The sequence below is a fragment of the Cololabis saira genome, chromosome 9, assembly GCF_033807715.1.
Source record: "Cololabis saira isolate AMF1-May2022 chromosome 9, fColSai1.1, whole genome shotgun sequence".
NCBI lineage: Eukaryota > Metazoa > Chordata > Actinopteri > Beloniformes > Belonidae > Cololabis > Cololabis saira.
The window spans coordinates 18,675,852-18,700,742 of NC_084595.1; the positions used below are offsets into that span (position 1 = coordinate 18,675,852).

Here is a 24,891-nt window from a genome sequence, read left to right on the forward strand (position 1 = left end):
GGAGCCGTGGCTGAGCAGCGGCCCTCCACACCGCCTGAGAGCGGGATTTACCCATAATGCTCTCTCAAATACGGAGCATAAAATCAAGTGTCAACTCAGACGAGCTGCTGTCGGGCCGGCCGGGATCCGGGCTGCCCCTCTGATTCCGGCCGTGTCCGGGCCCTGCCTCCGAAAGGTCAGCGCCTCATCCGGCGCCTGCGTGGTGTTCCGGCGCCTGCGTGGTGCTCCGGCATCGGATCCCACGGTTACCCGGATTTCAGACACGACCCCGGAAGCCAGACGGGCTTCGGCGAGGCAACAGCTGCCGGCGCCCGCTCGCCGGCTGCCAGGGAAACTTTATCAGGGGAAGTGGGGGTGGAAAGTTTACGGCGGCTAAGCCCCCCTCCATCAAATTGCGAAAACAGAACCTTGTGGCACAGCTTAGCGTGGATTTAGGAGTCTGTGTGGCGTTTTCTTACCCTGGCAGCGTTAATATAGAAATAAAAGGATGCTGTCCTTGTGAGTTATTATATTCCAAATAGGATTTAAGATTTAGTGCCATTCTACACACGATAGTGAATTATTTCAATAAAAAAGAAACTCAATCCACTTGTGACTGCAGTGCAGCTTAACGCGATGTGACTTTCCCAACTTTTGTCATAAAATGATCTGCCTTTTTTCCTCCTCGTGTATCTCTTTTGTTTCCCGTTTGTGAATTCTTCTGCTGCTAAAATAAAGAATATTTAAAGCCTCCGTCAACACGCGACATCTTCGGAGTAATTCGGCTGCTTTCTTCTTCCCTCAGATGTCCCTTCATCTCCACACGGTTGTGTTTGTTCGAGCGTGGCGGGGTGGCGCTTCGTCCCCACTGATTTACATACTGAATGTCACATAAGCTTGAGTGGCAGCGTGATATGTGAACAGGCTCGGCTGTGAGGCAATTAAAGCAGTTAAACAAACAAGGACTTTGATTTGTTAAAATTACAGAACAGTGAGAGTGTTTTGGGCAGATAAAAGGAGGCTCTTTCTGTGGTTCATGGAGGCTTTCCGTGCATGTTGAAAGGGACTTTTTTTTGTTATTAATTGACTTCATGTCACTACTGCTTAGAGAAATGCTGTTGATTCATGGTGAGCCTGTCGTTTTCTTTGACCACCTCCACATAAGACTGCATGACATCCCAACATAACCCCATTTCTCCTGGATAGGTTTGAGTTTTCAGACCTGAACAGATTCGGTGCAGATTACATGCACGGAGATTAGGAATGAAAAAATCAAACAAAGAAGTGCAAATGTGTAAAAAGTACGTTCTTTTAAAATCCCAAATCCCACGTGTTTGCATGAAAGACTTGTTCCTGATATTGTAAGAAGACAAAATGAAGAAAGTGTGAGCACACACAGCTCCACAGGTGGGGACACAGATCTGACCGCAGAGAAGACAAAGAGTCAGATCCTCTTCAAATGTTTGAGCTCACCTGGCTGAGTTCACCTGGCTGAGCTCACCTGGCTGAGCAGGTGTCTGGTGTCTGGAGACAACAGTTGTCACGCATCTGCACTCTTAAGCGCGGGATGCTACGTTACCATTTGTTTTGTTTTATAAGGCGACATTAATTGCCATATTTTAAGCAATTTTACTTTTGATTGTGCATCTGAAATCTCTAGCTGTGAAGGGGTAGATTCATATACACTACCCCTCGTTATGCCCACTACCCCTACATGCAAAGAGGAATTGGGACACCACTACCCTCACAGGAACACGCTAAATTTAGGGGTAGGGCTGAAAAGTAAGGCTAGGGGGTGTATTGGGACTGGCCCTTAAGGTTTTAAAATTCAGCTTTTAACTGAATGTTGATGCTTTTATGCATTTTTCATCTACGTATTATTTTACTTCGACATTTTCTCCTTTTTAGGGCCCGAGCACTTACAGTGCGAAGGCCCTATTGTATCTGTAGGAATTTTTTTTTTCTCGTTTTTCTTCTGACGAGATGAGGGCCTTTTTGGCCCCCTAAACGTGCCCCAAAAGTCACCAAATTTTGCACGCAAGCCAGGGCTGGCGAAAAATTTGATATTTAATGGTTTGCATTAATGGGCGTGGCCTAATGACTCAACAGCGCTCCCTAGAAAACTTCGTGCCTCAAGCCCCACAATACGGTTTGACGTATATGCACGAAAATCGGTACACACCTGTATCATGTCGCAACTTAAAGAAAAGTCTCTTGGCGCCATGGCTGAAACCCAACAGGAAGTCGGCCATTTTGAATTAATCATGTAATTTTGGCACAATTTATGCCATTCCTTCGGCCGTTAATACGGCCCGAACCGTAGCGTGCACCCAAGTGTGTTATACATCAAAATGTGCGTCTCCATCCTGCGACGACGCACATTACTTTTCTCAGTCAAAAGCGTTACCGTGGCGACGCTAAACGCCAAAAAGCGCGTCCCCCCCTTCATCTGATTGGTCCAGACAGGTAAAACTTCGTGCCTCAAGCCCCACAATACGGTTTGACGTACATGCACGAAAATCGGTACACACCTGTATCATGTCGCAACTTAAAGAAAAGTCTCTTGGCGCCATGGCCGAAACCGAACAGGAAGTCGGCCATTTTGAATTAATCGTGTAATTTTGGTGCAATTTATGCCATTGCTTTGGCCGCTTCTTCACCCGAACCGTGACGTGCACCCAGGTGTGTTATACATCAAAATGTGCCGCTCCATCCTGCAACAACGCGCATTACTTTTCTCAGTCAAAAGTGTTACCGTGGCGACGATAGACGCCAAAAGCGCGCCCCCCCTTCATCTGATTGGTCCATATTTGATAGTTCCTACTTTCTGCAGTAACTTTTGAATGGTTTGACTTAAAGACTCGTGGGTGGTGTCATCGGACTCGGTTTTGAGTCCTTGAACAAAATTGTTGCAAATTAGCCCCGCCCCTTCTTCTTATTGGTCGATATTTGATAGTCCCCATTTTCTGCCATAACATTTGAATGGTTTGACATCGAGACTCGTGGGTGGTGTCATCTGACTCAGTTTTGAGTACTTGACCTTCATTGGCATGAATTAGGCCTGCCCCTTCTTCTGATTGATCGATATCTGATAGTTCCTACTTTCTGCCATAACTTTTGAATGGTTTGACATCGAGAGTCGTGGGTGGTGTCATCCACTAAATGTCCAGGCCTGAAGAATCTACATACAAGTCATACAAGCGCTTCCACTGCAGCACGCCTGAACGTGCACAAGGGTGCGAGGGCCCGTTCATCGCTGCTTGCAGCTTTAATTTATTTTGTAATTGTGTTTGTATAACCCCATCGCTGTTTGTTTTTATGTATTCTACTTAAACTCAAATTAGAGCGTCTTCTGTATCTGGAATGAATGTATTCTTGAGTCTATAAGGTAACAATAATATAATAATAAGATAGCCTTGTTTGAATTGTAAAATGGGTTTGGCTAAATACAATCTTTGACTTAATCTAGACTAAAATGGTCCTGGAAAGTTCTGACTAAAATAAAACTAAAATGCTCAGACTTTTAGTCGACTGAAACTTGACACAACTAAAAGGAGTATGAACGTGACTAAAACTAATAAAAACTAAAATGATAGCTTGACCCAAATTGAAACAGGCTGCCAAAAACAACACTAGTTGCAGGTGTTGACATAACACAGCGCTGTGATAAAACGTACAAATTTGATGTAAATGTGGAGAAAAACATGAATGTAGGAGCTTTCCTGCCTGAGACAGTGTCAGGCGGGTTTCAGACACATGTGGCTGTAATGGCCTTGTTTAAATGAAATCTATTTTGTTTCTGAATTTTGTTTCCGAATAACTTTTTGGGGGATCTGTGATCTTCAAGTTTGGACTGAACCTGAACCTGAATTTGTTTCGGATTTCATGTTTGAGGAAATATTTCAGACACACACACACACACACACACACACACACACACACACACACACACACACACACACACACACACACACACACACACACACACACACACACACACACACACACACACACACACCTCAGCAGGTATCATGCACACACAGATGGAGCTTGTTTTTGGGCAGTTGGTGTGAGAGTGCATGTGTGTGTGCGCATGTATGTGCATGTATGTGTGGTGCCTCCGGTAACTGACTTCACAGGGGGAGAGGATACACACTGACACACACACACACACACACACACACACACACACACACACACACACACACACACACACACACACACACACACACACACACACACACACACACACACACACACACACACACACACAATCTCCCTGTATAATCACGTTCCCTGTCGGGCCCTATAAATCTGTAAGGGCCCAATTAAAGATGGCCTTTAGCATGCGCGCCCCTACCAGCGCACGCACGTGTTAAAACGACTCGGAGAGGGAAAAACAAAGCAAACAAAAACACTCGGCTCTTTGTTGTTTGTATATTTGACACAAAAGATTACAGTGTAAAACAATAAAAGGAATAGACGACATAAAAAAACAGTGTCAAACTCGGGAAAAACTAAACAAGTTGAAAAAAAAATAAAAAAATAAAACAGATATATATATTTTGGTTTGTTATGCACACACATGTGCAGCTTTTGTGACTCCAACCTGAAACTTTAAGGTGCCGCGTGGATACAGGAGGCTACAACCTGGATAAAATGATAAAAGCTGATCAAAAAATAAAATAAAACAATAAAAAAATAGTGCATGCAAGTGAAACTGAAGCTGACATTTGGTGGAAATGCTGCCAAAAATAAAAACTGAGAACAAATGAATTCCAAAAAAAGTTGCAATGAAAATAATAAAAAGGTGAAAATATACAAAAATAATAATAAAAAAAAAAAAATCAAAGCACCACTTTACAAAAAGGCATAAAAAATTCAACATTTTCTTTTTTTTTTAAATGTACAGACGTAGGTACGCTGATGTGAGCAGGGGGACCCGCTGGTGACGTGTTACAGCCGGGACGAGCCGTGTTGTGACTGCTATGTAAATATCTCATTAGTTCAGGTTAACAGCGTTCCCGTCTCGTAGTTCCGACGCCGACAACACAAGATCCAAGTGCTCAGATTTCCAGAAACGGCCGGGCGACGTACTAAATGTCAACCTGGAAAATTATGCAAGAGGCTAAAAGCGTTTAAGTCAGACACAAATACCGGCGCACCCCGAGGATTTGAGCTGGAATTATTTATGCCGGTCCGATCGGGACGGAGGGAGGAAACAAAGGAATAATTAGAGCGGCGCGTCGTTGGGTGCCCGTCTCGCGCACTCTGGCGCCCTCCGAACGCAGCGCGTGCGCGCCCATTCCCCCCTCAAACTTGATGGTGGTTGAACTTATTTTTAGTGTCATTTGATAAGCTTCCCTGCTTGCGCGGAGACATCCCACTGACCCAGCCACTGGTCATTGTCTATACCGCTTCCCATCAAAGCCGGCACGCTTTGTCAGGTTTCGACTCGAATATCCATTTTGCGTCTGAAGTACGGTATCCGAAGTGACTGGATCATTCGAGCCTTTTTCCTCAGCTGCTGCCCCCTTACCCCCCCCACAGAGCCTAGGCTCGCCACCACATCACCCGGGATTGGCATCATGACAGCGTGCTTGAGAAGTCCAGCATATATGTAGAAACATAATTCCCCGGCTTTTTGGGGGCTGGAGGGAGTGGGGGGGGGCATAATTTCCGGAAATGAACAATACTTATCCGTCCGTCGCATCCGCTGCTTTGGGTTTGCGTTTCGGACGTGGCGCACCGTCGTGGCGGCGCGGTGTCCTCTTTTTCCCGCGAGTGGCACGGTAATAGGTCATTCAAAGTCAAAAAGGCATAAAAAAAGAGACAGCCAAGTCTTCACAGGCTGCTGCTTGCTGTTGCCTTTAATTATTTTAATTAAACTTTGATATTCTGGAGCCCAAAGAACTGGCGAGTTGTGACCCGGGCCCTCGGAGGGTTGAGCCGGCGCGGCGAGGGGAACAGCTGCATCCGCCCGGGTCCTACGTCTTAACTGATGGGCCTGTTTATCGGCCGTGATGGGCTACGCCTTACTGAGCAGGGAGCAGACTGCTCCGGAAAACAGGGGCAGAAAACACCAAGCGCCATGTCAAGGTCTGGGAGGCATCAATCCCTCAAACCGGGCTGGAAACGGTCCCGGTCAGGAGGCTGTCCTGCGGTCGGATAACGCTCTATTAATTTCCTCGTCCCGAGTGCATAATGAGAGGAAGGTGTCTTAAAAAAAAACAAACTAAAGGGCAAAGTCTCGGTGCCTTCCAGTACCTTGGGGCGTCCTGTCTACGATTTGTCACGCGTGTGCACTTCTCGGTGATAAAATGACAGCGGAAGCCAGTCAGAGGGCGGCCGCCGGGCATCCGGCGCCGCGGAACTTGGACACGAGTCGGGATGAGACATCGCCAAGAGGCGCTGGACTTCTGCACTTGTGAGGCCCGCTGGGATCATCCCCACTTCCACGCCGACGGCAGGCAGCCCCTCCGTCCGGGTTATTTTCATTTATTTATTTATTTATTTGAAGATAGCTTCCGTCTGTGTCCATGAAACAGGGTTTCTCACAGAAGGCGCAATATGGTCCGAATATTTTGGGTCTTTGGTGCGCATGGAAAGCCGAACAAGTTCTTTTCATCCAAATAAACCCCCCCCTCCCAGAAAAAAAGGTAGTAAATAACTTAAGTAATACAAATATCAACATGTCACCCCGCGTGAAGATCGGGAGGTGAAGCCGAGTGAGCGGATAGTGGTTCTGGCTGCAGGATGACGCTTCTCTAGAAAAACCTGAAGACCAGCAGCACCAGTCGTCGTGGCGCACGGCGGTTCCTGTCCTCTACTGGGGCGGCGCTCGGTTGAAGTTAATACAGCGGCCCTGAAGAGACACAAAAACACAGATGTAATTAAGCAACTCCTCTTCTTCACATCTGCAGATGTTATGAATGAAAAAAAAATTATAAAAGCATTTTAACTGCTTAATAAATTACAGTAATAAAGTGAAAACAGAAATGGAATGAGCAGAAAAAATAAAGTATAATTTACTTTTATATCGACACCAGAACAAGAAAACCAGCTGAAGGTGAATCGAACACATTCAGGTGATCTCCAGCAGAAGTAAATTGAAATATATTGAATTTTAAATTCAAATTAAACTGATTATAAAATGGCATCAGTCCCCAATAAACCAGAGCGATCCAACCTGGCAACCCAAGCTGATTTCCGGCAATAAAACTCAAAATTCAGACTTCTTCCAATTGATAAGTGCTCTTTAGACAATAAACATCTCAAATAATGAATTTAATGTAGAACAGAACTTAATCCATCAGAGGAAGAATCAGGGAGAATAGAATAAATACGCTCGTGCACGTGTTTGTGTGTCGGAGCATCTCTGCAGCAGCAGCAGCAGCAGCAGCAGCAGCAGCCTGCTCTGCAACAGTCGGCCGACTGACACCAAGAGGGAGCTCTCGCACAGCGAATCCTCAGCATCAACACGCAGCTCCGCCCAGCACTGGAACCAGGCTCAAATCATCACAAAGGCGCTTTATTCTCCTCTAAATCCATCTGTGCTTCTCGGGGGGGTTCTGACCGCATCCTCTCACTTATGAATGTTGATATCTGAGCTGCTCAGATTACCCACTCGTTTCCTTTCGGATCCGTCTGCACAGATGTGAGTTTCTCAGCTTGTTTTACAGCGTGGGTTTCTCCTCCGACCTGCACATAAATCTAGTTTAGTTAAATATACTATTCTGAACGGCCCCCCAGCTGATGATGAGAATTAGGGCTGATCTTAAATCTGCAATCATATCATTTCGTTAGCCTCCTCTGACATCCGGGATGGGATTAAAAGCTCCTCCCTTCGCATGTGAAGCTTTTAAACAAATGTATAAGTTTTATCATAGCGCTGTGTTCAACACCTGCAACTAGTGTTGTTTTTGTCAGCCTGTTTCAATTTTAGTTTTAGTCTAGTCTTTGGGTCTCGTTTTAGTTTTTATTAGTTTTAGTCACGTTCATACTCCTTTTAGTCGTGTCAAGTTTCAGTCGACTGAAAGTTTTTTGTTTTTTTTTATTTAACCTTTATTTAACCAGGCAAGCAAATTAAGAACAAACTTCTTATTTACAAGTGCAGCCTAGGGGGGTAAGGGGAGGGAGCTAAGATGAAAAACAAAGTTATATAAATACACAAAAAGACATTAAAACACAATACAAAAGATAAAACAAATAATCAAGTAAAACAGTCAGTATGCATGAAGGAGGACTAAAGTCTGAGCATTTTAGTCTTATTTTAGTCAGAATTGTCCAGGACCATTTTAGTCTAAGATTGTATTTAGTCAAACCCATTTTACAATTCAAACAAGGTTATCTTATTATTATATTATTGTTACCTTAATGACTCAAGAATACATTCATTCCAGATACAAAAGACGCACTAATTTGAGTTTACAAGATATTTATTTTTCCGCATTTCTCCCCATCTTTTTCTTTTTCGACGACACATTGGGTTTTCCAAAGATGTCCAAAGATAGTCTCTTCTTCTTCTCCCAGCCCCAGAGAAGATCCCCGCATGGCCGGCCATCGGTCCCTTTCTCTATTTAACTTTGTTTTTAAAGGAGCTGTATGTAAGAGCAATAATAAAACGAATCATAAAATGACCCCGATATGTCAACAGACATTTAAAAATCATGTTCATTTCAAATACTTATGTCACTGACAACAGCACTCAAGCCAGGATATTCCCGTTTAAAAAGAGGAGTTGCAGCCCTCAACTGATGTTTATGTTGTCATTTTTTGTTTTGGCCTGAAGCTCCACCCTCCACCTATCTCCCAATCACCAAGTCAGTATTGTTTCTGAAGCTCCACCCTCCACCTATCTCCCAATCACCAAGTCAGTATTGTTTCGGCATCCGGGTTGCCAGCTCGGCTCTAATTATCGCAGCCATGGCAGCCTACGTTCCTGCTGCATTCTGCAGCCTACCTGGCAACCTCTGGTCGGGGGGAGGAGGGGGAGGGTACACGCCGCTCAACAATATTTTGAAAGTGACTGCAGTACCAGTTTTGGCCATTTCTTACAGACGGCTCCTTTAATTGACGTGAACCTAGAGCTCTGCGTTAACGGCATCAGCCTCTAACCTGCAGCTGCATCTTCTGGATCTGATTCCTCGCGGGCCACGACTGGGATTGAGGATGTGACGTCACCCAGCAACAGAACTAAACCAGAGGAAACTACTTAAAACATGGATGTTAAGGATCTTTGTTAGAACATTTTGTTTCGTTTTGGTCAACGAAAATGAAGACACATTTTAGCAGAGTTTTTATTTTGTAATCTACATTTCAGTCTTGTTTTTATTCCTCTACGATATTGCATTATATATTTAATTATCGTTATCGTCACATGACCAGCATTTTCGTTGCGTCTTTTCTTCTGGTGATAATGGTTTGTTAACGACAATAGTTAGTCATAATTTTCGTTGACGAAAGCAACTTTAGTGGGATGTTTTCCGAGCAGTGACTTTAAGGGCCCCTTCATCTCGATGAGATGCACCCTGGTGTACCGAGACACGACTGACCCCTCTGACGGTTCCTCCGCTGGCCATGACTCCCACCTCAGTCGTCTAAAGCGGCACATCTTGACGCGACACACCTGCATGACACTAGGTTGTGTTTTATTTTGAGCTGCTCCGGTAATTTAGCTGCGTCACATTTATCAATTTCTGAAATACGTCGCCATGTTGTTAAACGATCGCCACAACTGTCACGTCCACAGACTCGCATCTACCCCCTCGTCTACGTGCACGTGCAACCAAACCAGCCGTTTAATCGGGATTAAATGTATTCATAGAGGGAGTAGTCTAAAATTTGGTTCTGAGTCGGTCTTGGCGGGTTCTCGTTGTCTGTTTCAGGCCATGATCCTGTTGGACGAGCTGTTTGGCTCCAGCGTACCACGACAGTCGTAGGAGTTTGTTTTGGCTGCTCAGATTCAGGCGGTACCTGATGCAGCAAAGCAGCTCCAGAACAGAACCGAGCCTCCTCTGTGTTTCATAGCTACAGTATTCTTCTTCTTCTTCTTTCTTTTTGAAGGCTTCAATTTTGCATCTCAAGGTTTTCTCCCAGAAGCTCTGTGGACTCCTCGGTCTCGGTGGTCCACGGTTTGGTTCCAGCAATGATGGACGGTGTGATCCAACAATGATGGACCTGGACCTTAATAGGGTCTCGGGAGGCTGAACTCAGTCCTGTGCACCTTAAACTTCTGAATACGGTCACATTGTTTTACACCTTTTCCAGGTGTACCGACCCATTTTCCCAATAGGAGTTTGTTTTCTTAATAATTCTGTTGAACCATAATTCAAACACGATGTCTGGTCCATTTTCAGTAAATTACTATTTACTTTTGTCCGTTTTTAAGGTTTTCCAGTAACCCTTGTGGGTGTTTCTTTCCTTCAAGGGAGGGTACCATCTGTATATTGCGGATTAAAGCCGACCTGTCAGAAAGATCCATCAACTTAAGGTTGATTAAATCACTGATCAAAGTGACAAACTACACAGGAAAATCTGATATTATTACAATTTAAAAACAGAATCACGGATGTGAGTGTCAGGGCTGGGGATCGATTCAAATGTCAAGATTTGATTCGATCCGATGTCGATTTGGGTTAGTGTTATTAGAACTGTTTTTTGAGCAGTTGCATGAATTATATGACTGTGTAGTTATGCAGCATATTAATAATAGTATAATATTGAGATTCAACAGCAAGTATTGGCAGCTAATGATGCTGTAAGGACCAATCCCCTCCCATAATACTGATATAAATGCTTTCAGAAACATCGTGTGGAGCAGAATTATCAAACAGATCCAGGGCAGCAAACAGAGGACGAAAGAAATCGCTTTTATTTTTAACACATTCCGTTTTTATTTTTTCCATTTTCTGTCTTTTTCGGTTTTAAATTTCCGAGAATTTGGTCTTTAGCATTTTATGCAAATGTAACCCCAAGACAGTATATAAAGTAATGAAATATGGACAATTCATGCAATTATAACTGAAAACCTTAATGTTTTTATCCCTTTAAAGATATTTAAAGGCAAAAACATGGCACCAGTTATTCTCCTGTCCAACAAAACATTCCTTTTTTGGACATAAACAAAAAAATACCAAAAGTTGTAATGTAATGATGAAAAAAAAAAAATCGATCTTTAGACATACAAATCGATTTTTAGGAATTAATATGAAAATTGATTTAGAATCGGAAAATCGATTTTTTCAACACAGACCTAGTGACTGTGGTTTCAGGGTTGGTTTGGATCTGGCGCAGCATCTGAATTAGAGACAGAGCTGCAAACCTGCTCGCTGCCCTTCCTCCAGAAAACAAAAGCAGAGAAACAAGGGCCAAGATTGACCAGGACAGGGCGCCAGAGCCGGCGGCTGGGCGGAGGCCGTCTCCCCTGCTGCAGAGCTCCTACTGTATCTGCCCTGCAGTCTGGCTCGGGAGCACGAGCGTGCACGGGCCCGACTGCGATGAGGGCTTTAGACAAGCTGGAGAAGACTCCGTCTCTCATTATTTGGCAAGGCTGGTGGGTATTTGGTGGAGGAGCGGGGGCTCGGCTCCGTCTCGGCGTGGTAAGCCCCTCGACGTGTACCCTCTGCGACTAATCTCGCACAGTCAACAAATAAGGCACATCAGATGCTGTTTTGGCTGCGGCCATCAGATCAGCTAAGTTCAGTGGATTTTCTGGGTTTTACGGCGCCGGGGGGGGGTGGCGGGGTGGGGGAGATCGGAGAGGGAAGAGGGGCTCTCAGTGGTGGCGGGACGGCAGCCTGGTGCGACGGGCGCAGCAGGTGTATACGGTAAAGCCCATTCCAGCGGGGCCCGGCTTGGCAGGCGGCGCCGCCTTGTAACCGGGCCGTGCCGGAGAGACGGAGAGCCCACCTGCGCCCCCACCCCCCGCCCCCGGGAGCGGCAGAGCAGCGGTCTGAATGTGTCAGCCCAGAAACGACAGTGAGATCTCATCAGACGGACGGCAGCGTGACGGCAGATAGACGGGTGCATGAGTCAGGTGGCGAGATGGAGAGGTGAAGAGACGAGAGGAGGAGGAGGGTCAGAGGGAGGCGTCACCCTCTAAATGAAGACTGTGATTAATAAGGTTCATTATCGACACTCCACTGACTTTCCCCAGAAGTAAATGGAAATATATTGAATTTTAAATTCAAATTAAACTGATTATAAAATGGCATCAGTCCCTAATAACCAGAGAGGCCCAACCTGGCAACCCGAGCTCAGAATTCAGACTTATTCCAGTTGATAAGTGCTCCTTATATACATCAATATACATCGCAAATAATACATTAATGTTGATTTTTCTGAATGTGTTTTTTAGGTAGTCCCACTCTCACTGCCTTTTAACTGCTTAATAATTGAAAGTAATAAAGTAAAACCGAAAGGCGTAAAACAGACATGGGATGAGCAGAAAAAATAAAGTATAATTTACTTTTATTTCGACACCAGAACAAGAAAACCAGCTGAAGGGAATCGATCAAACATTTAACAGAACTTTACCTGACTTCACAGAGGAAGAATCAGGGAGAGTAAAAGAAACACATTCAGGTGATCTCCCGCAGAAGTAAATGGAAATATATAGAATCTTAAATTCAAATTAAACTGATTATAAAATGGCATCAGTCCCCAATAACCCGAGAGATCCAACCTGGCAACCCAAGCTGATTTCAGGCAATAACACTCCAAATTCAGACTTCTTTCAATTGATAAGTGCTCTTTAGACAATACACATCTCAAATAATTAATTAATGTTGATTTAATAATAATAAACTTGAACTTTTTGTGTAAAATATCTTGAGACGAGAGAAGACGAGAGAAGACGAGAGAAGACAAGAGCGGCTCCGGTCCGGCCCACTGACACAAGCTGAGAAGCCGCGGAGGTGTACGTTTGCCCAGCGCTCAGGCGACATGTTTGTCACCCGGGCTGCTGGCTCGTAACCGGAGGCAGAGCTCCAGAAGTGAACGGCAGTGTGGGCTTGGATGTGTGACTCCGATCCTCTCCCAGTGTTCACACCTACAGCCACTTCATTCCCCCCAGAGCTCTCTGGAGATTCGGGGAACTGATAGCAGTGACAAAACTGCGCTTTTTCCTGGAGATTTTATTTTTTAAAAAGGGCAGTGGATCTATTTTAAAAGGGAAGTGGTAGGTAAGTGCCAGGATGTTTCCTTGGAAACATTACAATACACCAAACTCAGCTACAAACTGTGACACTTTTCTATTTCCTGAGCTGCAGGACTCGGGTGGGCAGGCTAACATGACGGCCCAACAGGCTGACCCTCAACGTTTTAGTGGGTAGATGGATGGATGGATAGATAGATAGATGGATAGATAGATAGATAGATTGATAAAGAAGTCATTTATGATTTGAGAGCTAAACAAATCAGGCAGCTCCTGTCTCTTAACACTCACAACAAGTTCTCAGCGAGTCTCCAAATACCAGGAAATAAACACAGCTGATGGTGTACCAGCTCCTCTCCACGTGTTTGGATCGGCTCGGGGAATTAATTGACTGTATATAGCGTCACATTTGTAATATCAAAGACAGAAACGTCGGGGTTAGAAGAGGAATCTCCCATCTGGGCTGCAGCGCCAGAACACTTGCAAGCACGAGAGTTGTAATCCAGTTGCAAGATGCTTATTTTTGCAGTGATAAGCTTCAGGCTTTGAAAGATTTTATTACCAGAAGAGAGACTTTTTTCCACATTGGTGCTTTGCTGCCTTTACTGTAGCTTAGTTAATCTGGGGTTTACTTAACCCAACAGCAACAGGATGACTGCAAAATGCATCCGTCACGATTCAAACATTCAAACAGTGTGTTGGAAGGAAAAATATTCATTCAATGTGTTGTTGTGAGCGTGTGTGCAGATGTGCAGAACGCTTGATCCAGAGGCTGATATAAAGCTCCAAATGCGAGCATAGTTAGGGGTGTGGCTTAGGTGATGGCTGCATTGGAGTCTATGGCATTTATAGCTGTCATCACTTTCATGCATTTTTCGTGAATAGGACGCATCAGTTGTGAATTAGGAGTTGAGAGAGTTTAATTGAGCCTTTGTCAGCCTTCTGATTGGTCCCTGACTGACCAATCAGAACCATCATTTTCTGTTGCTACATCCGGGTCAGAATATTGGACCAAACGCTCGTTCACATCAATGGAAAAAGCCTAGTTTTGATTTGACTTGTATTGAAATTTAAATCACTGGACCATTTTTAAAATTAACACGTGTCGTGAGGGTGCAGCATATTTTTATCTCCAAACTGGCAGAAATCCAATCCGTACTTCCAAAACAAAGTCGGCTCGGCAGCAGCTATAACCCATAGCTATAACCGCAAACGCGTTTATTTATTTATCTTAAAATGGTTAAGAGGTGTGTAAAAGTTGTAAAAGTGACGCCAGCTACCCAGAGAGAATCACAGGAATACATTTCATACCAAAACCAAGCTACGTGGACGGCCACACCGTCCACCGTGCTATCAGCTAAACTCATCAAATATCTCGTTTTTTAAACTCACTACACGGTACCTGAAGTATCCCTTTTTATTTATATCCAGTTGCTGTTGATTTTCTTTGGTCCAATAATTAGAAATAAAGTGATGTAAAACCCCGTTTTTACAACGGAAGTGGACGGGAGAGATGACAGTTTTGTCCAACCTGGCAACGGGGGCGGGGCTTGAGAAAAGGGTCAACTACCGTTAAACCGGAGAGAGGTGGCTCGAGAAAACAACAATCAAGTAAAAATTCTGAGTAGATATACAATTGATGCAACACTAGATTTTGTTGAAATTCAAATATACTCAGAAAATGCAGATAAACTCAGCACATAACTGCAGCCCAAACTGGGATCAGCCCCTGCGTGCGACGGCCCCGCCGCCAGACATGTGCTCTGCTCTGCTCCGAGGCCTCGGCCGCATATTGAACACATTAAAAGTTCAAGTTGGGGGGAGAGGCACCACTGCACGAGGACGGAGCGTGGGGGTGAGCCGCCCCTCTGCGAGGCTGCTGGCCCTCTCCTCCGCCGCCGCTCGTCCACACACTCGCTGCCCACACAGCGCTGCCATCTGGCCTGCTGGGAAATCGGAGCCACCTGAGACTCGGCCAAAGAAGTGGCGCTCGCTGACAACTCGGGCATCGCTACGGATTGTAAAGAGATGAATAAAGATTATACAAGCACAGAAGGTGCATCAGGGGAAGGAAGAACCCCTCCCCCCCGCTGTGGAGTTTAGCAGATATCTTGGAAAATCCTGGAAAATATGTTTCGCTTCAGGAAGATTTTTTTTCCCCAGTTCCTAAGTAGACACAAGTTTCCATCTGCGCTGAATATCCGTCCTACGTTTGTGTAAATGCAGATACGTGTAGCAGAGGGTGCCGGTATGAGTCTCCGCCGTACTGGTTAGACGGTTTCTGGTGGAGTTTGGAGCCCGATGGAGAGATCTGCTCCCATTCATTCCCTTGGGATTAATAAAGTGTCTGTCTGTCTATCTGTCCATCTTTCCATCTATCTATCTCATCCATCCATCCATCCATCCATCCATCCATCCATCCATCCATCCATCCATCCATCCATCCATCCATCCATCCATCCATCCATCCATCCATCCATCCATCCATCCATCCATCCATCCATCCATCCATCCATCCATCCATCGTGTTAGGGAGATCCAAAGTGGATACTGCTACCTGACCGTGTCTTGCGTGTCACCCTGAAGGTGGGGATGAACTTAATACTTCATAGCGTTTTTCAAATCATCTTTTTGTGCCAGAACTAAGTTATGTAAACATTTTGCTGTGTATGTTTTAGAACAGTGGTTCCCAACCTTTTTTCCTTGGACCTACTTGTGTCTAAGATCAGCCAGCCCCCCCACCCTTATGTATTAGCACCAAAATAGTCTTTAATTGAAAAAATTTACATTACCGGTAATTATGTTTTTTTGATACATTTCTCTTTCGTTTACTCTGTATACATACTGTATGACTTTGTTTTTCTCCAATGTCACCAATGTATAAAATACGCATAAAAGGACATAAAAGGACATAAAAATATTTCTGAAAAATGTCTCTTTTAATATGAGACCAACATTTTTTTTACATTTTTCTTTTAACAACCTTTCGGAGTAGATTAAATGTTGAGTAATGATATAATAATAAGGAATGAAATAATTTCCTGTGTTTGTCACCAGTGTATAAAAAACACAAAAAATATTCAAGACGTTCATAAATCATTCCTAACAATGTCTTATGAATGATTAATTCGCAAATATAATTTTTACAACTGCATAATTTCAAAGCAGACAAAGTTTCGCGCCCCCCAGAGATCTCTGGCGCCCCCCCAGGGGGGGCCGGGACCCCAGGTTGGGAGACACTGTTTAAGAAGTTACTGGCATTTATTTATAAGCAAAAACAAAGATTTGCCAACCAAATGATAAAAAAAAACAGGCATCTCCATGAACACCATCATGGACGTAGATGGATGATGGGGAGTTTTTCCTTGCCACTGTTTGGCTTAAGGTTTTTCTCCCACTAGGGGAGTTTTTACCTGCCATTGTTTATGTGATAACTGCTCGGGGGTCATGTTCTGGGTATGGGTCTCTGGAAAGCGTCTAGAGACAATTTTTGTTGTATTAGACGCTATATAAATAAAATTGAATTGAATTGAATGATGGGAAGTCGGGCTCTGACGGCAACTCTAGCGACCCCAGAGCAGAGAGGGAGTGAGCGACAGCTTGCAGGAAAAAGTTAGACGAGCAGGCAGCAACATATGGTCTGCAGACTGTCAGCGGCTCGCTGGCTCTCGTCTACGGCAGCCTGGACACGATTTCACCAGAACAGAGAAAAAGGAGGTCATATTCCTCGGCCCGTCGTCTCCTCGCCGTTCAGAAACAGTCATCGCTCTGGTGTGTCGGTTTAGTCTGGAACTGCCCCACGACGGCTAAAACTTGCCTCTTTTCTCTTGCGCAAGTTTCCTTTAGCATCGGGGATCTCATCTGTACAGGTTTATGTCCTCGCCTCATGTGGACATGGAATGATGCTATGGAAGCAATTCTGCACCATAATTCAAATTAAAATGGATTAGCAAAAATGATTTTTCATTTTCGGAATAAAGGAAATTTCGGAAATTTGATATGATTCAGACTGGATAATTAAGACCAAACCGTTTCTCCTTTCTCTCTTCAGGTGCTCAGGGACTTGTAGTCAAGCGGTTCAGTACCTTAAATCTACGGTCAGTGAATTGTGATTATTTACTGGACTGATTTTACTTAGTTGTGAAATATAAAATCAAATGTAATCTTTCAGCCTGATAGATCAGAGTGCACACAGCTAGATGGCGCTACATCCAGCCAGACTGACGGACGAGGCAATGTATTCAGATCGACGGGAACGAGTCAACGGGAGGGTGTACTGGACTTTGCGGTGGTCGGTCAGCTAAATATGGTCGGTCGGCTTTAAAACTAAATTGGACGAGTTTTCCAGAAAAACGAGCTAACCCTGATAGCAGACGGATCTGGGCCTAATCTGGGCCTAATCTGGGTCTAACCCAGGCCTAATCTGGGCTACTCCTACGTGGACCGGATGTGTCCTAGAGGTCTAAAACTGGGGCAAACTCGGGTTTCGGTACCTGTTGCATGAACCAGATGTTGACTAGATTTCAAAAAGCCAGCCTTGACATTGGATACAGCAGGTACTGCGAGGGCCAGGTCAGATGGTCAGATGGAAATGTGGTGAAGAGATGAAGCAGCCACACACGCTGTCAGTCAGGGCCAAAGAAAACAACAGATATGGGCCATGTTTTGGCCAAAGATACTTTGCTTTCATAGATGTAAGAAGTAGACTCCCAGCTGACTTCAGATGCTTGTTTCAAATCGACATCAGGTTTAAAAAAAACCCAACAAAATCAACGTTGTCCTGTGCAGAAGGCAGAGGTGAGCAAGAGAGTCAAGGTTGACAAATATGACAAAGGAGAAAACCAGAGCAACCGACCAAGAGACCGGGCAGGAATAAATCTTTCCCCTCCACACCTTTAGGTGGACCAGCTGAGCTAAAAACGGCAAAAGTTCCATTCATGTGTTTTGATTCGCTGCGCCAGTTCAGTGCATGACAAGAAGTGCAAAACACCTTAAATAGGGACATATACTGAAGCTTGGAGGAATCAGGAACAAACGATGGATACTTTTCAGAGGACGTTCCTCCAACACGTCCCATCAGACGGACGGCATCAGGGACAACCCGGGACTTACTGTGGAGTCTGCGTCTCTCACTGGTCTGGAAGTGCCTCAGTGGTCCCTAGTGGAGCTGGAGGAGTCGGGGGGCACGGAGGGACGGGGATCTACTCCAGCTGTTGCCCGTGTGACTCATGAGCAACAGGAAAAAAAAAATCCATCTATCCTTCCAAAGCTGCTTTTTCCTCCTTTTTTTAAGCTTCACATGACTTTTCCAGCCTTAAGATACACCAGCTGTTATGTAACTGCCCCCCACACAAAAATTCAATACAAGCATACATGGTTTTTTATAATAAAATCCCAAGATTGATGTCCGTGCCACCTTAACCCTTTATAACCTACCATAGAACAAGTCCGCCTTAGCATATTTTTACATTTCTGCATGCTATACTGCCATTTTATGGAGTATTTTTATTTGCTATGCATCAAAACAAGCCATATAAGCCAATCTTTAATAATCTGTATGTTACAAGTCCATACTAACTAAATAAATTGCTAAAAGGTGCAAATAACTACCAAAAAAATGAAAATCGTTTTTTAATTTTACACATATTTTTCTAAATACAGAAATCCCACAGCTAGATCCCTCAAAACTGTCAACGGAAAAAAGTAACACAGAAGCCTTTCAAACCACAGGAAGTCTATCTGGAATGAATTCATACTTTAGTTTTTCAGATATATTATTTTATATATCGCGTTTAAATATCGCGTCTTCATTCGGCGCTGAACTCAGTTCCAAAACTTCGCTCATGGTAATCCGTTATGTGCGTGTGTGTGGGCTTGTATAGTGAGTGTGTAGTGCGTGTATGGTGTGTGTGTGTTGTCGCTGAATAATCTTTCGTGAAAATATCTGATAAAAAACACGAAGAGCGCAAATTCAAAGCAACTAGTTTCCTGGGGAATGATGTCACCTGCCTTTTCGCGGGAAGTGGTGTGAAAAAATCCAACCTGATGACACGCTGACAACGTGATGATGTACGTGTCAATGCATGTCAACTTAGGACGTGCTGTGAACGTACCGGATCTATAAATAACCTGCGAATCAATTATGGAGATTTCGGCAATTTTACTGGATTATTATGTGATTTTTCCAAACAATTTAATGGATTAAAACTCTGAGACACTAAATGCAGGATATGTAAGTGAAACTCTTCCTGTTTAACATGCAGAAAGAATTATTGCTCTGTTTTATTTGGTTGTAGTTGTACATACGTTTTGAAAATCAATATGCAAACGGGAGCGCCGGCGCTCCAGCCGATCATAATGCTGGTTTTACACTGAAAGCGTCAAAAATCGCCTGACGCCTGCATCGCGCTGCTTGGTGGATTCACACTGAAAGCTGCATGTACTGTCGAAACCTGCAGTGGGCGGGGCTTTCAAGCTGCGCTGCAGAACTGGAGGGAACAAAGTGTATATACAGTAGCCTACACATATCTATATATAGCGTGCACATCTTCAGTTTCCTATTTCACCATGAATCACACTTTGGGAAGCCTTCTTTATATTTTAGCGGTATTTCCGTGTAGATAAGAGTGAGTTTGATGCTCCCTTTAAAAGGTTGGTCCCCGGATCAACAGCAACCGTTGGTCCCGGTGAAGCTGCAGTCTGTCACAAACACTGAACACTCACACACCGGGTCGTAGCGGATTTGGTCATATTGTTTAAACTGTGTTTTGTGATTAATAAGCACGGTTTTTAATTATTTTGCGTTGGATCGATGTAGCAAATAAAATCGTTCAGACCATCCAGCTCCTCAACCATCAGTTACGTGTTTCACTTGAGCAGAGTTCAGGTGCACAGCTCTGCTCATGTACTCATGTGAATGACGTTTGTTTGTACATGAAAAGTACAATCTGCATTGAGGCTTCTTGCTTCGGGAATCCCGGTCTGTGACTGGACGCTGCCTCGGCGTCGCCGCTGCTCATTTGCATAAAGTTGAGATCATTCAGGGTAAAGGGTTAAATCCCTCGAAGCTTCCTTCTGAGTGGCTAACTCCAGATGCAGAGAATCTTTAAGAAGACTTTAGGGTGAAGTCCCAATCGCCTGATTACATCTCACTTCTAGACGGCCATGCTGCTCATCTCGAAAACGCTGTGTGTCATCATCGAACGAAAGGATCCCACAAAACAGGAAATCAGGTGGAGGTTGAGTGATGCATCCCTGTTTCTGCAGGGATAAGTGGCACGGACCGAAGCTTGAACGTGGGAGCAGCAGGACTGTAGGTACAGCTGTTTCCTGCCTGAGCCTCCTGCACCCACCCTCCCAGCCCTCCGCCCTCTCTGGTTTTGTCAGAGTAAGTGCACATCATTGGCAGCTAAATGCTCTGGGCACCGTCCCTCTGGTTGTTCCAGACAAATGCCAATCGTTTTGGCGTCGACGGGGCCATCACAGACGGCGCACGAAGGCACAGATGGCACTAATGGACGAGCAGAATCCAACCGAGGGACCGGGACGGAGCCACGCCGGAGCGCCGTCCAAATAACTGTAGTGTGAATGTACTGCATGGCCAACGCACCGCTCTGCTGTAGCGGGGCCGGCGCCACGGCGATGCGGCATGAAGAATTTAAACTGATGAAATAATCATAAGTGAGGGAGACCGTGGGAGGACCGGCGTGGAGCCGCGCCAGCAGGATCAGACAGAGGAGAGATTGTTCTCAGGCTGATATGTGTTGAAGGGATTCAGACAGGCCTCGTCCAAGTCAACCCACTCCAGAGACGCTCTGGAGGAGCCGGTTCGTACGCCACACCGTAGCCGCAGATAGCCGCAGATAGCCGGCTACCTTCCCACCCGGGTCCACGAGAGGCTGGCAAGCTACAGAGTTTAACATTTGTCATGTATTTCTCTCAAAACAGAGTTAAACAGATGCTTGTAGGAAGAAAACCTTGTTCCTTAAATGAAAGATGAAATACAGTAATCCCTCGCTATAATGCGGTTCACCTTTCCCTGCATTGTGCATTGTGTTCTGCATTCTGATTGGCTAAACAGTCTCTTGACCTCTTCACTTCCTGTGTGTCAATAAAGTTATGGTTTAATATGTACTGTACATGTACGTAAAACAGTTTCACAGATTCTCCCGTTAAAATCCAGTTACTCGGGTCACAGTGATTGGCTGATCTCCACAATTTGAAGCCTTGTATAATAATAATAATAATAATAATGACTTGGATTTATATAGCGCCCTTCAAGGCACCCAGAGCGCTTTACAGAGATCATTATTCATTCATACACATTCTCACTGGTGGTGGTAAGCTACAATTTGTAGCCACAGCTGCCCTGGGGCAGACTGACGGAAGCGTGGCTGCCATATCGCGCCTAACGGCCCCTCCGACCACCACCAACATTCATACACATTCAAACACATTCACACGAGGCAAGGAGGGTAAGGTGTCTTGCCCAAGGACACTACGACAGCAAACTGGGACAGAGCGGGATTCGAACCGCCGACCTTCCGATCATTGGACGACCCGCTCTGTCACCTGAGCTACTGCCGCCATAATAATTATTATAATAATTTCACCTATCACGGTTCTTTTTGGAACGTAACCCCCGCCAAAAAAATGCAGGCGGCATTTTAGAGCCCAAGTATAAAAACATACAGGAGGGCATATTGGAACCTGCGGGGGAAAAAGTACAGCGTGACATTTTAAAAACTAGTAAACAGCTTGTATGGATGAAACACGCATCAGGTGCGATCTGGCAGCAGAAACTACTACACATGCAGCGTGTGGGTACAAATAAACCTGCCATGGCCACAGGAAGATGAGATATTAAGCTCTGATGTCAAACAACAAAAGAAGAAAAAAAAAACAACATGCAGCGTCGCCCGAATTTGAAAAAAAAAGGAAAAGAAAGGGCCCAGTTCTGCATCTGTTTGGTGTCCCGGGAGCTCAGATCTGCAGCGGAGCCGCTCAGACAACATGTGCAACACTTCCGAGCAAGGACTCCCAACGCAAACCAAAAATAAACAGGAAGCCGTTTGTTAATTTTCCTTCTGGGTGCCAGAGTGCATCAGCATTCCCGGAGAGCCGGCAGGCTCATCTGTACTTTCAAATTATGTGTCACGGCCACAACCGTCCTCCTGGAAAGGCCAGCAGAGACGCCATGAACACTCAGAGCTGCACTAAGAACATACGCTCGCATCACGTCTGCGGGCGGCGACCCCGTCAGCGAGCATCTTCTAGTGCTTCCTCTGCGAATGCTTAGCTCTGCTTATCCCGACTGATGGGAACGGAGGCTGTCGTTGCTCAGACTTCAGCGTGGCACGTTATTTAAAGGCAACAAAACTGCTGCTGATCAAAATACAGATCAACTTTATTCATGAGGCAAATGTAAATGGTGTGAAATGCGCCATGCGGCCGCAGCTTCTGCAGACGTCACGGCGGCACAACGTCGGACAGATAAACAACGGACGAGACCAGTTACTCATGGAGATGTCAGAACAAGGACACAGATTTAAAATAATTACTGTTATACATTAAACATTAGATTTTTGAAGGTTTTTGTTGAAATATATTCACACACACAAACACACACACACACACACACACACACACACACACACACACACACACACACACACACACACACACACACACACACACACACACACACACACACACACACACACACACACACACACACACACACTTGAGGCTCATTTAAATAACATGTTTAAAACCAAACAATTACTTGGCAGAACATTTAATTTCAGAGTAAATTTCACTTCATATTAAATCATTAGATTCCTTGAGCCGATGCAACAGCTTGGTTGTTTTCTTTTGTCGGACAGCGTTTGGGATTATTTTGGGTCTTTTGGGGTCTTTTACATGACCAAACCGACCTCACGGTCGACTGAATGCAACCCTAAACTAGACTTGTAGTCAAGACCGCCTAAATCGAGACCAGGACACTACCAAGACCAGACAGTATCAAGACCAAGACTAGTTCAGCTTGAGACCGAGACCAAAAAGAAACCTAGTTATTTCCTCATCCTGCGTGAGTTGTAGAACATCAGCACCATCCTGGTTCAGCTAGTTTCCATGAGGTTGTATTCAACTGTAGCACAATAACACAGAGAAGTGGATGTCTGATGTTGAACTCACTATAAATGTTTTCATCCATCAGCTGAGATCAGATATGTGTGGCGACTGCACTACCACTATTTCTAAACTATTGGAGGATTGACTCCAGTGCTTTTAAGAAATGACACGACTACTAACTAGTCCCAAAGCCATCTAACAGAATAACCAGCCTCCAACACCCCCCTCCACCTCAGAAAAGTAATGCATAGTAAATGTTACTGATTTAAAATGGACTTAATTTGGAGATGAAACCTGAATTTTAAATATTAAAGATTGAACTTGCATTATTTACCATTAGAGTAATCAAATTACCCGTATATCAGCATCATTCAAATGGACCTGATGCTTAATCAATCATAACGAAATGCAAATATTATCCATATATTTATTCAAACAAGGCCGTTATAAACACAAAACTGTAATTAAATACAGACACATGCAGATGCACCAAAACATTAAATCAGATGCAAAATACAAATAGTTTACAAAACTGTACATTAACAAGAGGAACAACTGCTGACCACCAGATTCTGTCACCTTGGTGTGCAACGGCATCTCAATTATCCGGGTCCGAGACCTGGCGAGACGAAGAAGTGGTCTTGAGACCAAGAGAACTACAAGTCTACCCTAAACCACCAACGCTGTGAATAATCTGCAAATGATCTTTCCCTCTGTAGAATGATGGACTACACATTGTTTGGAAATGAGCTTACAACCCTTCCTGGGCCAATGGTCAGCAAACAACTGCTTCTTTAAGATCACTGCTGATGTTATTCCTCCTTGGCAATATGTGAACACATGTGTGAATGCTAATGCATCTTTTTCCAGTTTCTACGTTGTTGCCTTGTCTGTATTAGATAAACGACATGTTCATGTCTGTCATCCTGTTGCTCATCTGAGGTTCTATTTACTCCGTTTTAAGGCCATTTAAGGTCCAAGAGCATGTTTTTTATTTTGTTGTCATATCATGATAAACTTAAGAATGAATAGAGGATGTTTTTTTCTGTTTGACACGACTATAAATAAGTAATTTTGGTCTGGGTTTTGGGGGTGGAGCAAGGAGACTGTGAGGGCGCAGTAACCAAACCAGTAGCCATCAGTTATTTCATACAAACAAAAAGCACCGCTCAAATAGAAATACAAAATACAACTAAGCTCCACTGGAAAACTAGAAGTCCTTCTAGAAGTCCTTCCTGCGTTAATACTGACTCCCCCTTTTAACCTTTTTTTTTAAATTATTAGTATTTATTTATTTTTCCTTTTTTACTTATTCATTTATTTATTGTATTTACCCTATTTATTTATTTTGCTGCTGTCTCTCTCCTAAAATAACCTTCATTCTAGAAAACCATCATACTCGTACACACCACACACGTGCATGCATACACACCCACATACGCACCCACATACAAGAAGAAATCTGAGCAAAAACATTGATTTTGTTGTTTTGTTTTTGTACTGCTTTGTTTGTCTGTTTGTAAAATAAAAAAAACATGCAGGCCCCGAGGACCAGGGGTTGGGAAACACTGAGACAGCCTGTCCCAGACTGGGTCAACAGGTGGGCACGGATGCAAATGATC

General features: G+C 44.3%; 1 protein-coding gene across 2 annotated transcripts in view; it reads right to left on the reverse strand.

Moving 5' to 3' along the window:
* Nucleotides 1-4,402: 4,402 nt before the first annotated feature.
* antxr2a (ANTXR cell adhesion molecule 2a) overlaps nucleotides 4,403-24,891 on the reverse strand; it is a 100,607-nt gene continuing 80,118 nt past the window's right edge. For both annotated transcript variants that reach the window (XM_061730674.1, XM_061730673.1), the window contains one exon: nucleotides 4,403-6,844. In XM_061730674.1, the coding sequence (XP_061586658.1) occupies nucleotides 6,806-6,844 (39 nt within the window). In that variant the 3' untranslated portion in view covers nucleotides 4,403-6,805. The remainder of the gene's footprint in view (nucleotides 6,845-24,891) is intronic.